Source organism: Lissotriton vulgaris, chromosome 4_1, assembly GCF_964263255.1.
Source record: "Lissotriton vulgaris chromosome 4_1, aLisVul1.2, whole genome shotgun sequence".
Taxonomy (NCBI): domain Eukaryota; kingdom Metazoa; phylum Chordata; class Amphibia; order Caudata; family Salamandridae; genus Lissotriton; species Lissotriton vulgaris.
The window spans coordinates 1,272,477,356-1,272,491,113 of NC_141691.1; the positions used below are offsets into that span (position 1 = coordinate 1,272,477,356).

Here is a 13,758-nt window from a genome sequence, read left to right on the forward strand (position 1 = left end):
CTACATTACAAATGCTCCTGTGACTTCAATAAATGCATGTAATTATCATGTAACACTGCAAACGACAAAAATATATGTTAGTGCATTTGAACCATGAGTATAATGCACCCATACAATTTAGAGTGCTGTAAGCGCTCTATCAACAGTGACAAACCTATAGGATTTATCTATGGTTATGTTTTTATTGCATGATTGCTATGAAAATATTCTTAATGGGATGGTATGTGTAGGGCGCACCTACAGGGCCCCATACACAAACCACCTGTATGGATTTGAGGGTATCCTTAAAAACCGATTCACCACCAGGAGAGCGCGTTTGAGAAGCCTCATCCCTAGAACACGTGACTCGCCTATTACATGGGTACTCACAAACTTTCTCTCGGGGGCCAAATTTACAGTGTGGTTTGTGTATGAGGGCCGCACCGGTGGGGGCGGGGTAAGTGGGAGGGGGCGGGGCTAGAGTAATAAAAAAAACTGTGACCATGAGGTTGAACACAGGCCCCTGCAGCGGACGCCCTCATCCACTGAGCCACCAGACCCGGAATACACACATCTCTCTCTCTCTCTGTCCCTCTTTCTCCCTCTATCTTCCTCTCCCTCCCTCTTTATCCCTCTCTCAAACTCTCTCTACCTCTCTCCCTCCCTCTCTACCTCCATCTCTCCTTATTTCTCCCTCTGTCTTACTCAGAATGTCTCACTCCCTCTCACTCCCTCTCTCTCTCTCTCTCTCTCTCTCTCTCTCTCTCTCTCTATCTATCTCTCTCTCTCTCTCTCTCTCTCTCTCCCTAACTCCCTCTGTCTCACTCACTCTGAGTGTCTCACTCCCTCTCTCTCTCTCTCTCTCTCTCTCTCTCTCTCTCTCTCTCTCTCTCGGTCTCCCTCAGAATGTCTCACTCCCTCTCACTCCCTCTCTCTCTCTCTCTCTCTCTCTCTCTCTCTCTCTCTCTCTCTCTCTCTCTCTCTCTCTCTCCCCTAACTCCCTCTGTCTCACTCACTCTGACTGTCTCACTCCCTCTCTCTCGCTCTCTCTCTCTGTCTCCCTCTCTCTCCCACTCTCTCTCTCTCTCTGTCTCCCTCCCTCTCTGTCTCCTCTCTCTGCTTCCCTCTCCCTCTCTGTCGCCCTCCTCACCCTGTCACCCTCCCCCCTCTGTTGCCCTCCCCCTACCTCCTCCCTCCCTTGGTCTGTCACCCTCCTCCCTCCCCCTGTCTGTCACCCTACCCCCTCCCTCCTCCCTCCCTCCCTCCTTCTGTTTGTCACCCTCCTCCCTCTCTCCTCCCTCCCTCTGTCTGTCACCCTCCTCCCTCCCTCTCCCTGCCTCTGTCACCCTTCTCCCTTCCTCCTCCCTCCCTCTGTCTGTCATCCTTTGTCTCCCTCCCTCTCCCTTTCTCTGTCTCCCTCCCTCTCCCTTTCTCTGTCTCCATCCCTCTCCCTCCCTTTCCCTTTCTCTGTCTCCATCCCTCTCCCTCTCTCCCTCTGTCTGTCCCCCTCTGTCTCCCTCCCTCTCCCTCTCTTTGCCTCCCCCTGTCTGTCTCCCTTCCTCTGTCTCCCTCCTCCCTCTGCCTTCCTCCTCCCTCTGTCTGTCCCCCTCTCTCTGTCTCCATCTGTCTGTCTCCCTCCCTCTTTTTGTCTCCCTCTGTCGGTCTCCCGTTCTCTGTCTCCCTCTCTCTGTCTCCCTTTCCCTCCCTCCCTTGCTCTCCCTCTGTCTGCCTCCCTTGCCTCCCTCCCTCCTTTCCTTCCCTCCCTCGCTCTCCCTCTGTCTGCCTCCCTTTCCCTCCCTCCTTTCCCTCCCTCCCTCACTCTCCCTCTGTCTGCTTCCCTATCCCTCCCTCTCTCGCTCTTCCTCTGTCTGCCTCCCTTTCCCTACCTCCCTCGTTCTCCCTTTGCCCTACTCCCTTTCCCTCCCTCCCTTTCCCTCCCTCCCTCGCTCTCCCTCTGTCTGTCTCCCTTTCGCTATCTCCCCCGCTCTCCCTCCCTCCCTCTCCCTCCCTTTCCGTCCCTCACTCTCCCTCCCCCTCCCTCCCCCCCCTCTCCCACTGTCTGCCTCCCTTTCCTTCCCTCCCTTGCTCTCCCTCCCTTTCCCTCCCTTACTCCCCACCCTTTCCCTCTCTATCCCTCCCTCGCTTGCTCTCCCTCACTCCCTATACCCCCCTTTCCCTCGCTCTCCCTCCCCTCCATTTCCCTCCCTCCCTCACTCTCCCTCTGTCTGCCTCCCTTTCCCTCCCTCCCTTGCTCTCCCTCCCTCTACATCCCTTTCCTCCCTCACTCCCCGCCCTTTCCCTCTCTCACTCGCTCTTCCTCACTCCCTATACCCCCCTATACCCTCGCTCTCCCTCCCCTCCCTTTCCCTCCCTTTCCCTCCCTCCCTCGCTCTCCCTCTGTCTGCCTCCCTTTCCCTCCCTCCCTTGCTCTCCCTCCCTCTACATCCCTTTCCTCCCTCACTCCCCGCCCTTTCCCTCCCTCGCTCGCTCTCCCTCACTCTCTATACCCCCCTTTCCCTCGCTCTCCCTCCCCTCCCTCTCCCTTGCTCCCTCGCTCTCCCTCTGTCTGCCTCCCTTTCCCTCCCTCCCTGTCTCCCTCCCTCCACCTCCCTCCCTCGCTCTCCCTCTGTCTGCCTCCCTTTCCCTCCCTCCTTTCCCTCCCTCCCTCCCTCGCTCTCCCTCTGTCTGCCTCCCTTTCCCTCCCTCACAGGCACAGGGTCAAGGCAGATTTGCATATGGCCATGTCTGAACTGGGGGTGTGGAGTGCAAAAATACAATGGATTTAGGCCCAGATCTCTGTACTGGGGTGAATGTATGACATTGTTCTGCATTCTGTCCATCAACTGTTGTTTTTATTTATTTATTTATGCGATTTTCTATAGCGCGAACTTTACCCGAAGGTGTCAGTGCGCTTTACATAAGCACCAGTTGAAAAACATAAGGACTTACGATTACATGCGTTACAAAAAGGATACACACGGAAAAAATTGCAAATGTACAAGATGTAAAGTCACACAGGGACAAGATACAAGTGGATATACTCTAAGAGTCACAGAGGAATGGTAGATAGTATAAAGGTCTACTACATATACTAGTGATTACAGTTATCTCTATATACATAGGGAAGGGATACAAATGGATATACTCTAAGAGTCACATAGGAATGGTAGATAGTTCAACGGTCTAATGCATATACTAGTGATTAGAGTTATCTCTATATACATAGGGAAGGGATATGACTGGATATACTCTAAGAGTCACATAGGAGCGGTAGAAGGTACAAAGGTCTACTGCATATACTAGTGATTAGAGTTATCCCTATATACATATATATACACACATTGTAGATTTCCTCAGGCAGAGTTCCCTTAAGTGGGGTCGTAGGGGGGACGTGGTCACAACACCAAGGAAGGGTGGGAGGGAATCAAGGGTAAGGAGAGAAGGCAAAGCAGAAAAGGGAAGAAACAGTTGAGGAACATCAAGGGGGAAACTAGGGAAAAGGGTAAAAGACGAAGGAATGGTCAAGAAGACAGGCCGGGGACCAGAGAAAAACGCCTGAGAACAGCAGAAAAATGGCGGGCAGGACAGAAGGAAAAGTAAAAGCGAGGAGTGTGTCAGAGACAACAGGAGAGACAAAAGAAAGGTCGCTAGGACAGAGGGGGAGGTCAGAGATCGCTAAAGTGGTGGCGGAGAAGCGAGTGATAAAAAGAAAATGGCGGGGAGCACAAAGGTCCAAGTCCGAAAGTCCAGGAAGAGGGCTGACATAGCCAGCAAGACCGGGGTGAGAAAGGCAGTCCGCAGCAAAATCACAGCCACATCGTCCATGTGGAGCTGGGGCAGAGGAGTTTGAACCGGAGACCAGGGGTCAGGGAAGAAAGACCACAGGCGCCAAGACAGTTGTTGGCAGAACGGGAGGCAGCAAAGTCAAAAACAAAGTTTAAAGGGAAGGAGGAGGAGGCCTCTCACCAGAACGATCAACAGAGTTTCATGTGGGAAGGAATTTGCCCCGGGTGGAAGGTTGTGCATCTTCCATGGAGCTTCGTGTAGCAGTGCCTGCTCTCCCTCGCCTGCTCCAGACGCAGGCGGCGTCTCCGGGGTCGGAAGGTTGGCAGGTCCCCAACCGGGGCTCCATGGCTGCTGCTCTGAGCTCGGGCCCCCGCCGGCCGGTGCCCCTGGTGCCACCGGAGGGCAGAGTCTCAAGCAATCAGGCCGTTGGCAAACATGTGCCAGCGTCATGGGGTTTGTAGGTGAGAACGCGCAAATTACTGGACATAAAAGTCTGGTATCCCTGAACTCAGAATTTAATAACACATCTTTTAGGAAAGGTTGTTCTTAAATCCTGTGTTTGAAAACAGCACTTTTAGAAAGTTGCTGTTCTCTTGTCTGACCTTTCTGTGTGCCTTGGCCTGTTTGTGACTTGACTGTCTGGTTTGAGAGTGACAGGGGCTGGGGATTCCCCAGGAGGCTAGCTGAGTCAGCCCTAGGCTGAAAGACTGCATTTGCAACTTGAGTGGTGGGAGGAGACAGCACCTGGGCCTGAATAGGACTGTGCCTGCCTTGCACAATGCTGGCTCCACCTCCAGCTGGGCAGCTGACGACCCTGCCCCTCACTCAGAAAGGAAAGGAGAAGCAAGGAAAACAAAGTGCTCAAGGAACCCCCAGAACTGGTTCAGACCGGGCTCAGGGCCCGCTTGCACACAGAGAACAAAGACTTTTAGGGGTATTAGTACAGGACCTCTGACAACAGAAAATTAGATCATCCTGGAATCAAGAAGGAACCTCTGTCAAGGAGACAGCTGAAACTGAAGAAGGAAGACTGTCCTGCTGTTGCTCTGCTGGACTGACCTGCTGTTGCTTTGCTGCCAAGGAGAGGGGAAGGACTTTGCTTTGTGCTGTGTCCCCTTGCTTGAAGGAATCTCCAAGGGCCTGAGAAGAGCTGCCTCCCTGTTTTGAAGTCCCAGGAACAAAAGGACTTCACCCCCAGCTTCCCTAAGTTCTGCTGAGAGAGTTCTGTCCTTCCTGGAGTGTGTGGCCCATGTGTGGTGCCTCTGGAAGTTTTACCTGTGTTGGGGAGCTGGAAATCAAGCTTTTAAAGACTTTGCTACAGAAAATGTATCGCAATCCAGGTTGAGAGAGAAAATTCCCACCGCTATGAAGACCGTGATTGCCGTAGCACCTGTCGCCGCTGCCTGATAACGTCGCACCCTTCGTTAGCGGGAAGATTTCCACCGCTGTGAACATCGTCGCAGCACCTGTCATCTCTGGGTGAAATCATCGCATCACGTCGCTGTGGGAATCGTCGCAGAGCCATCGCATCGAGGAGCTGCGAGAGAAAGATCGCCGCTGGACCGCGCATCGTTGCCCATGAGATCGTCGTAACACCTGAGAATCATCGCATCGTGCCTTTGGGGGAGAAAACTTCCTATGGAATCTACTCACCGGAATCCATACAAGTGGCATTCCTCCCCATACAGACCGGATTCATCGCAACACGCTCGCTGCTGCAGCGGGGCTGTCACTAACGGCTCCCCAGGGTCTCAGGAACAATGCATTGCTTGTTTTTCACCGCTACAGCTTCTGTGCTTGGAACTTTTTATCGCTAACAAAGGTACTGTGGCTAAAACGTGACGCAACTGTGGATAATTTTATCGCTAATCTTAAGAACATTAAGAACTCTTTTGCAACCATATTCTTGAACCGTGTATGTTGGATTTTGTGTCATTTTGGTCTTGTGTAGTTTAGATTAAATACCTTTATTTTTCTAAACTGTGGTGGAGTCAGTTTGTGTTGTTTTCACTGTGTAACTGTGAGTGTTGGTACAAATATTTTACACATTGCTTTTGGATAAGCCTGACTGCTTGTGCCAAGCTACCAAGGGGGTGAGCAGATTTTATCTAAAGAGTGTTTCCTCCTTACCCTGACGAGAAGCAAGGGTCCCTATTCGGACAGTGGTACCTACCTCTGCCAACTAGAGACACCCAGTTCTAACATGCATGAAGGGGCTCCTTCCTGCACACGACCAACCGCCTGAGGCATTTTTCTCTTTTTATATAGAAAGAGGAAGTAACAAGGAGAAATAAAGATATTTCTCCTAGTTTTGCCTCCCCTGGGCATTTAGCACATTCCCACTGTTGGAGAATCTGGGAATACACCAAAATCCACTGGTAGGTGCGTGGGAACACACATGCTCCACCCATGGACCACTCCCAGGGGCAGAGTAATGCAACACAAGTGATTTACACTGCCTAATGTTACTCTAGATTTGGGACTTGATAAATCTAATTTAAGATTTGCGTCGTTCTTATGCCCTGTTGTGTGATGCAGGGCGATGCAACTAAATTATTTCGTTTAGCTACTAGAACAGCAAAGATATGTTCATGTGTGATAGGAAACCCCAGCATACTCAGGTTTTTTTTTTTATCTTGCTGCTCGCTGAACTTTGAGATTTGGCTTAATGACCAGAGCTGCTGACTTTGGAACTGGCAACCGGGTTCGAGTCTTAGCATCGGCTCAACATCCTGTGTTTCTGGTCACATCACTTAATCTCCCCATGCCTATCAAAACTGAATGTGTTGCTGTGTTATGTAACTGATGCTCATGTAAAGCACTTTCATACCTTCACGTCGAGTTTGTGCTATAAAAAAAAAACTACAAACATGCCATGGTCGTTAACCCTTTTCTACACCAGCACAGGGCACTGAATGTGTTCACAGCACTTTATTGTATTCAGTTCCATTTTTAAATGTCCCTTACTACACTTGGGAAGCTAAGGTTTATTTTTATACACAAAGAGCTTTTTTGGTTGCAGGAAAGGTTGAGCTGCAGCGCGCTTAGGTCACAGCGTGGAAATTTGTCACAGTGCCAGGAAGCACCCCTTAGCAGCACTCCAGAGCAAACCGCTCAGCAAAGAAGACAAAATGGCGCAATTAGAATACTTTTCTTTTTCATAAAAAGGTCAACTCCTTGTCTTTGCAAGGAAGTTGTGGCAATACATTAAAGTAGTTTCCAATTTCGATGTTGATGAACCGCCTTTCCATGCAATGCCCCCTCTCCTTGTCCAGTCACTTGTGGAGAATGATCCAATTAATTCAACATGGGCCTCAAAAGACAAGTCTGAATGATTTTAGAAATAATTGTGAGCATTATTGTGGCGCCCTAGTAAAGTGGAGAAAAAACAAAGACCATTGACATTAATTTGAATCGATCAACTTTGAAGTGAACCCTTTTTCCCCGAGTCGGCATGAATACTTCATCTGCCTCTTACATATGAGCTCCTCCCCTGTACCTCCCACACACACCCTCCAGATAATTTCAACCAATAATGAACAAGAACTGTGCTGTCATTGGCTAGTGCCACTAACATACATGATATAAATGGATGGTTGTTTAGACATGTTATCACACTTAAAGTGGCTCTGGGTAACTTTTCATATTACAGGGTGCAGATACTGCAGATTTAAACATCTGTTAGTATATATATATATTCTTAAGTAGGACTTCATTTTAAGGCTTGGTTTGTTTAAAGAGGTGCAATGTTTTCATTGCCTCAATCAGCTAGATCCTGGAAGAAATTCAGATGGGCAGACAGCTTTATGCATCATCACCCTAAACGTTTTCCCAATTTTCTGCGAAAACCTGCTTATTCGGCAAATAAATACTTTCCAGCACAGCTTCTGGCTGCCTTCTTCCATTCAAAGGCTTTTCAACTTCCTCAACAGTCACTTCAGAAACCCTCTGAATCCAGATGTCCAGCTCAGCATTTGCCTTTCTCTTCCCTCCCAGGTCCTGCTGACTGGCCGTGCGTGGGCAGCCTCCTAAACGTTATGTGGCATGGAGGGCTGCAAAAACAGCATGAAATTATGGTAAGTTATCTGGAACTCTTCTCCTCTTGGCACATTAAAATAATCTATGTGTTGGCAGCATCGGGGCACTATGTGAGGCAAATGCATTTTCCTCTTTTTTCTTCTTCTTACTATTATTATTATTATTATTACTATGATTGCTGTTTTATTGGTGTTGTATTTAGTAGTAGTGGACGAAGTGGATATTAGTATTAATACCATCAGCAGTATTAATAATTTCAATACGAGTTCCAGTATGATTAACTGCATTGTAATTGTTTCTATTTTTACAACCATTTCCTCTAGTTTTGTATTGTTTTATTGGTTGATAATTAAATATTAATATTATTTAAAATATCCATAGGAGAAAAACGAGGAGCTGAAATATTAGAAATTAAAATTAAATGCTAAATATTATACTGTGCCTACAATTCAGTTTTTTTCTATAATTCCTGCTATGAAATTTTGTATTCGTTATTGTGACCATTACTGTATTTTCAGGAGTCATACTCATAAATATTTTTCTTCCTTTTCTCCTCCTCCTCCTCCTACTACTAGTGATTCTGCTACTACTCTTACCGCTAATAATAATAATAATAATAATAATACATATTATCACTGCTACTGGTGCTATTAATAATAGTACTACTTCCATGAATATTAATACAGCCACTAATTATATTATAATAACACTAATGCCAATAATAGAAGTTTCTACCTATGCATATATTCTGTATCCTTGAAAAAAACAGTGTTCTGCTAATTGATGAATGGATGAAATCTAGTGAAATTTAATTGAAGTGATTGCATTCTTTTAATTCACACAGTTCCAGAACCACAAGAAATATGGGAAAATATTTAGGATGAACTTGGGCACCTTTAAGTCTGTTCAAATTGCAGACCCATCTCTGGTGGAATCATTCTTTCGAAGTGAAAGCAATTATCCCAAACGACTGGAAATCAAGCCCTGGAAAATGTATCGAGACTACAGGGGTGAAGCCTACGGCCTCTTAACACTGTGAGTACAGCTGGGAAATCATCATGGGACAGGGTCACAAAACACTACTGACTGGCGCTGGCTAATGTGTATCCTTTGTGGTAAGGTGCTGCAGTGCTTGCTCCAAACACCTTTTTCAGCAGTGTTATGAAAACAAGGGGGCATATTATCAAGAACAGCGTTAAAATGATCGCCCCTTTAGCGGCAGGAAACTGCAGCTAAAGCGGCGATAATGGGCTTGATAATATGCCCTTGTGAATTCCCATAGAAGCCTATTACCAAGCCCATTATCGCTGCTTTAGCGGCAGTTTCCTGCCGCAAAAGCGGCGATAATTTTAACGCCGTTCTTGATACTATGTGCGAAGATTCTGGAGATGGTAATGATCACAGGAACGTTTGTGCATATTTGGGTGTGCAGCATTCTTTTTGCAGGTGATGGGTTCTCCTATTTTTTGTGTTGCTTTACTTTTAATAATGTATTCTTGCAATGTGAGTTTGATTCTGGTGTGTTGTATTGCCGTTGTTGTGTTGCATTCTCCTTTGATGTTTGTTGTGATATGCCCTGTTATGTTTTAATTGTGTTATGTTGCTCTGTGCATGCTATTGTGTTGGGTTGTTCATGCCATATCTACTAATGCAGCTACATTTACACCCAAAATCAGCACACCTCTGAAGTTCCTCTGACATACAAGTATTTAGCACTATTTCAGCTCCTTAACTCCAGTCCGTGCATAGCTCAGGCAGACTCTGTGTCATAACTTAGCACCTGCAGTATGCTCACTTTGCATAATTCACCCCCAGTGTTTAAATAAATTATAGAAAATCAAAAAACTGTTTTTGACACGTACAGTCCCACAATCCACTCGTGTGCGCTACATACCAGTTGTTCATTTTCATAATCTAAATGGCTTTTCCAGCACAACGTCCCACACAAAACGACGACACAAGGATAACGAGCGCTATATCTGACAAAACAGCGCATTCTCTGCTCCGTCACGTCGCTCGCGCGCACCTTTCCCGTTGAGCTCGAGACACTGAAGTGTTGACGTAACCGAGACCCGCTAGTTCCCTCTGAAAGGAAACTTTCATCAAAGGCTGCGCCGTCGCTCCCGGGCTGGCAGGCTGCCTTCAACTCGTTGCTCCCAACATACTCTACAGTTGCGACACTACAACTACTACTGAATACCAGAACTCGAACTTTAATCTGAATGTGACAGTCGGTTGGATAAACGGTGTTCCAGCACTGCGGCTTCACCGTACTAAATTGCATTCCTTACCAGAGTACTGCAGATTTCACAAATACATGCGTTTTCTTGAGTGCGGGGTATTCCCTGGCACCGCTCCAACCTCTCTACCTCAGAGGCTCATTCAAGCACTGTCACACACTAATTAGACCCTAAAGCAGCTGCTGGGTAGTGGCAACAGCAGGTGTCTAATTATAGCACCCCACTTTGGTAGATTATAACAGGGGTTCCTCCTGCAACTTTTTGTATGGTGTGTTTATTTTGGATGCTGTGAACGCTTTCCTGGTTTCTGCTGAATTTAGCAAATAACTATTATCTGTGTGGCTGAGTGGGTTCTGTAGACTTGGCGATACTGTAAACTGCCCATTCCGTTTCACAGGTTCTTGTGTGTCGGGGAGGTGATCACACCCGGTACCGCCAGCTTTAACAATGCAAGGCTTGACCTGTAACTGACTCTGTCCAATCTCGGCTGGCATTCGAGAAACATTGCCATGTCTGGTGATTGACTGCACTGTGCCGTGCTAGCCTCTTAGAAGAATCAACCTGAAGTGTTATTATTTGCTCTGTTCCCACACGACAAAACGTCCTAATGAGCAGAGTTTGTGGTTTATTCGTTCCCGGTTCTTGTACCCTTCAGAGGCAGTGACATAACATGGGATTAAAGTAATGGGCGTGCCTAAAAGCTGCATTGTCCCACATAAATTCGAATAGGGATTTTTGGATAGAGTAAAGCCAAAAACTGCTAATTGAATTCGAGAGGGTACGCCTGGGAAGTTTACTGAACATTGTGATCACTAACAGATAATGAGAGATAGTGAAATCAGTTGCACTCTCCCAGTGTCAAACTTCACACACACCTGACCAACTGATTACTCTAGGATTTTTCAGGGAATACATCCAGTTCCCTCTTCTTGTTAGGATGTCAGGTGTTCTCTCTGATTAGTTTTATCGTGACATGCTTCATCGTCAGCGCCAATCTACACCCTGGTAAGATGGTACTACTAGGGCAGACTCAATCATAGATGGAAATAGGAGTTCTTGGATAAAGCAAAACTGGTTAAGTAGGGACCTAGAAAAGTGATATATTAAAAATACCTCAAGGTATACCCAAAAGTTTTACTTTAGTAGAAGGTACCTGAGGTATGAATATAAACGTGAATGTGCAGGGTTCTTTTGAAATATAATAATTCAATTGTACCCTCGTCTTGATGCCCATCAACTTTTGGGTATACCTTGAGGTATTTTTAATATATCTCTTTTCTGGGTCCATGCTTATACAGTTTTGCTTTATCTAAGAACTATCTATGGTTGAGCCAGCTCTGGTATTACAATCTTACCAGGGTGTGGATAGGTGCCGATGATAAAACATGTCACGATAAGTGAGTGAGGTGTCTACTTCAATATCTTTGGTCTCATTGATGCTGTGAACTATGATACCATGTGTGAGTTTATGAGCAGAGCTTTGATGGCACTGTCACTGCATAGTTAAAGAATTTCAGCAGTTTATAGATTTTGAATTTAAAAACAAACAATCATTCTACTTACCTTTGTATTGGCATTTTTATATTGTGCCTTTGGTTATGCCATCTGTCCAGTACATCTGCCAACACAACATGCTGGCCATGGCCTGCGTCCATACGCAGTGGCCACTCAACACAGTAAGACTTAGCCTCATTGTTAGGACAGGGCAAAGGAATCAAATTACCCTTATCTAAGGTCCAAGGCCATTGCCTGGGGTCAGGTTATGTGCGTGCTGCCACTACCTGGAGAAGAGGTGCACTGCCCAGTACCGCAGCTCAATACCACAGAGAACGGTCCTTAGCCACACCCTTTGAACCATAAACTTTTCCCCAGTACTCACTCAGCATGACCTGTCTCCATGTTCAGTTCACCAGTTCCCTGTATCCACCGAGCAAATTCGGTGGCCGTGCCATCATATACCAGGCAAACTTCGTTGCTGTCTGCCACTGGCTGCACCCAATGCCTATGCTTGCAAGCCCAGATAGCCCTGTTGAGCAGATTGGACACAGTGCTCATACAGTAGTCCTTCCTCTAAGTAAACGTGTGCCTGCTAGGCTATTTAAAATGTGCGTAATGGTTCTTAAACCTTATACCGATTGACAGAGCACAGCACAATAAAGTGAACAACTGACTCTACAAATTCAGAATTTTGTTTAGTACAAATGACACAAAACCAATATTGAGAATGACAAAGCATATGTTGTATTTGCAGATCTTCACCACTGTTGACACATAGATACAACAAAAAGACAGCCGACACGTGTTTCGTCGTGAGACGACTTTTTCAAGGCTCAAAGCTACGTCTGTGATGGTTACGGTTTGATATTTCGAGAAAGCACACAGAGTATGGATAAGATTGTCCAAACTCCTGCGCTTCGAGTAGACAAGCGAACTGGACCTCAACTAAAAACAGCTCATCAGCCCACGATGCGGAGAAAAGGTCACAAAGTCGAGCCCCCACATAGTAATGTTTCAAGATTTGTTTTTTAAAGATAGCAGCTGACTCAAAAAGGCTCCAACTCACGGTGTCAACAGGTAATGTTCGACCCAGCGTTCTGGAACTCGGAATGCTGTACGATTGAGAACTTGGCGATCTCGGAATGCTGGGTTGAACGTTACCTGTTGACACAGTGAGTTAGAGCCTTTTGGAGTGGGCTGCCGTCTTTAAAAAACAAATCTTGAAACATTTCTATGTGGGGCCTTAACTTTGTGACTTTTTCTCTGCATCATGGGCTGACGAGCCGTTTTAAGTCAATGTCCAGTTTGCTTGTCTACTCGAAACGTAGGAGTTTGAACAATCTTATCCATACCCTGTGTGCTCTCTCGAAATAAGAAGTTTTATCAAACCGTAACCATCACAAACGTAGCTTTGAGCCTTGAAAAAGTTGTCTCACGGCAAAACGTGTTGGCTGTCTTTTTGTTGTATCTACGTGTCAACAGTGGTGAAAATCTGCGAACATAACAGATGCTTTGTCATTTTCACTATTAGTTTTGTGTTATTTGTACTAAACTAAATTCTGACTTTGTAGAGTCAGTTGTTAACTTTATTGTGCTGTGCTCTGTCAATCGGTATATTGTTTCATATATATATAGGGTTCCCTTTATATAGATTAGCATTGTGAATGGCACAGTGTTAGACATTGAGCACGCTGGAGAATATTTTGTCCGCTTCACAAATTTGTGGCAAACTAGTACAAAGGTGCTGGCTACTGTCGTAAACCACTGCAATCAATTCTCTCTTTTTCAATTTGGTTCATAAACCTGTTTGCAATCTTTAAATCTCCAGGAGTCTGATGGGAACAGAATTGGGGAAAATAAAACCTTTTGAGTTTAATTGTTTCATTTTTCAGATATGTGAACTGTCCCTCTGGTTAGACAAACTTCAGAGGCGCCTAATTTAGAACTATTAGAGGTCTCATAATTTCAGAAATCCAAATATCCGTAAAATTTCATCACTATATCAGGCTCTGGCGTCTGTCAGCATGGTTGTATCATAAAAGGTTTATATATATAAATGAGGAAAGTTTCCATCTTCCATAAAATCAGTATGTGTCTTACAACCCATTCAAACATCTTACTGAATTATTATACATGGATCTAAAATTAACTATAAAATGGAAAATTAGTCATTTCGAACTAAACATCAGTTTAGCATTGTCTAAAATTACCAAAATAC

The 13,758-nt window shown here is 45.8% G+C and overlaps 1 protein-coding gene across 1 annotated transcript in view; it reads left to right on the plus strand.

Annotated features, from left to right (window-relative positions):
• Window positions 1–13,758, plus strand: part of LOC147723126 (1,25-dihydroxyvitamin D(3) 24-hydroxylase, mitochondrial-like) — a 162,213-nt gene that overhangs the window by 13,868 nt on the left and 134,587 nt on the right. The window contains exons 2-3 of the mRNA XM_086967450.1: window positions 7,645–7,841; window positions 8,648–8,838. Of these exons, the coding sequence (XP_086823576.1) occupies window positions 7,645–7,841; window positions 8,648–8,838 (388 nt within the window). The remainder of the gene's footprint in view (window positions 1–7,644; window positions 7,842–8,647; window positions 8,839–13,758) is intronic.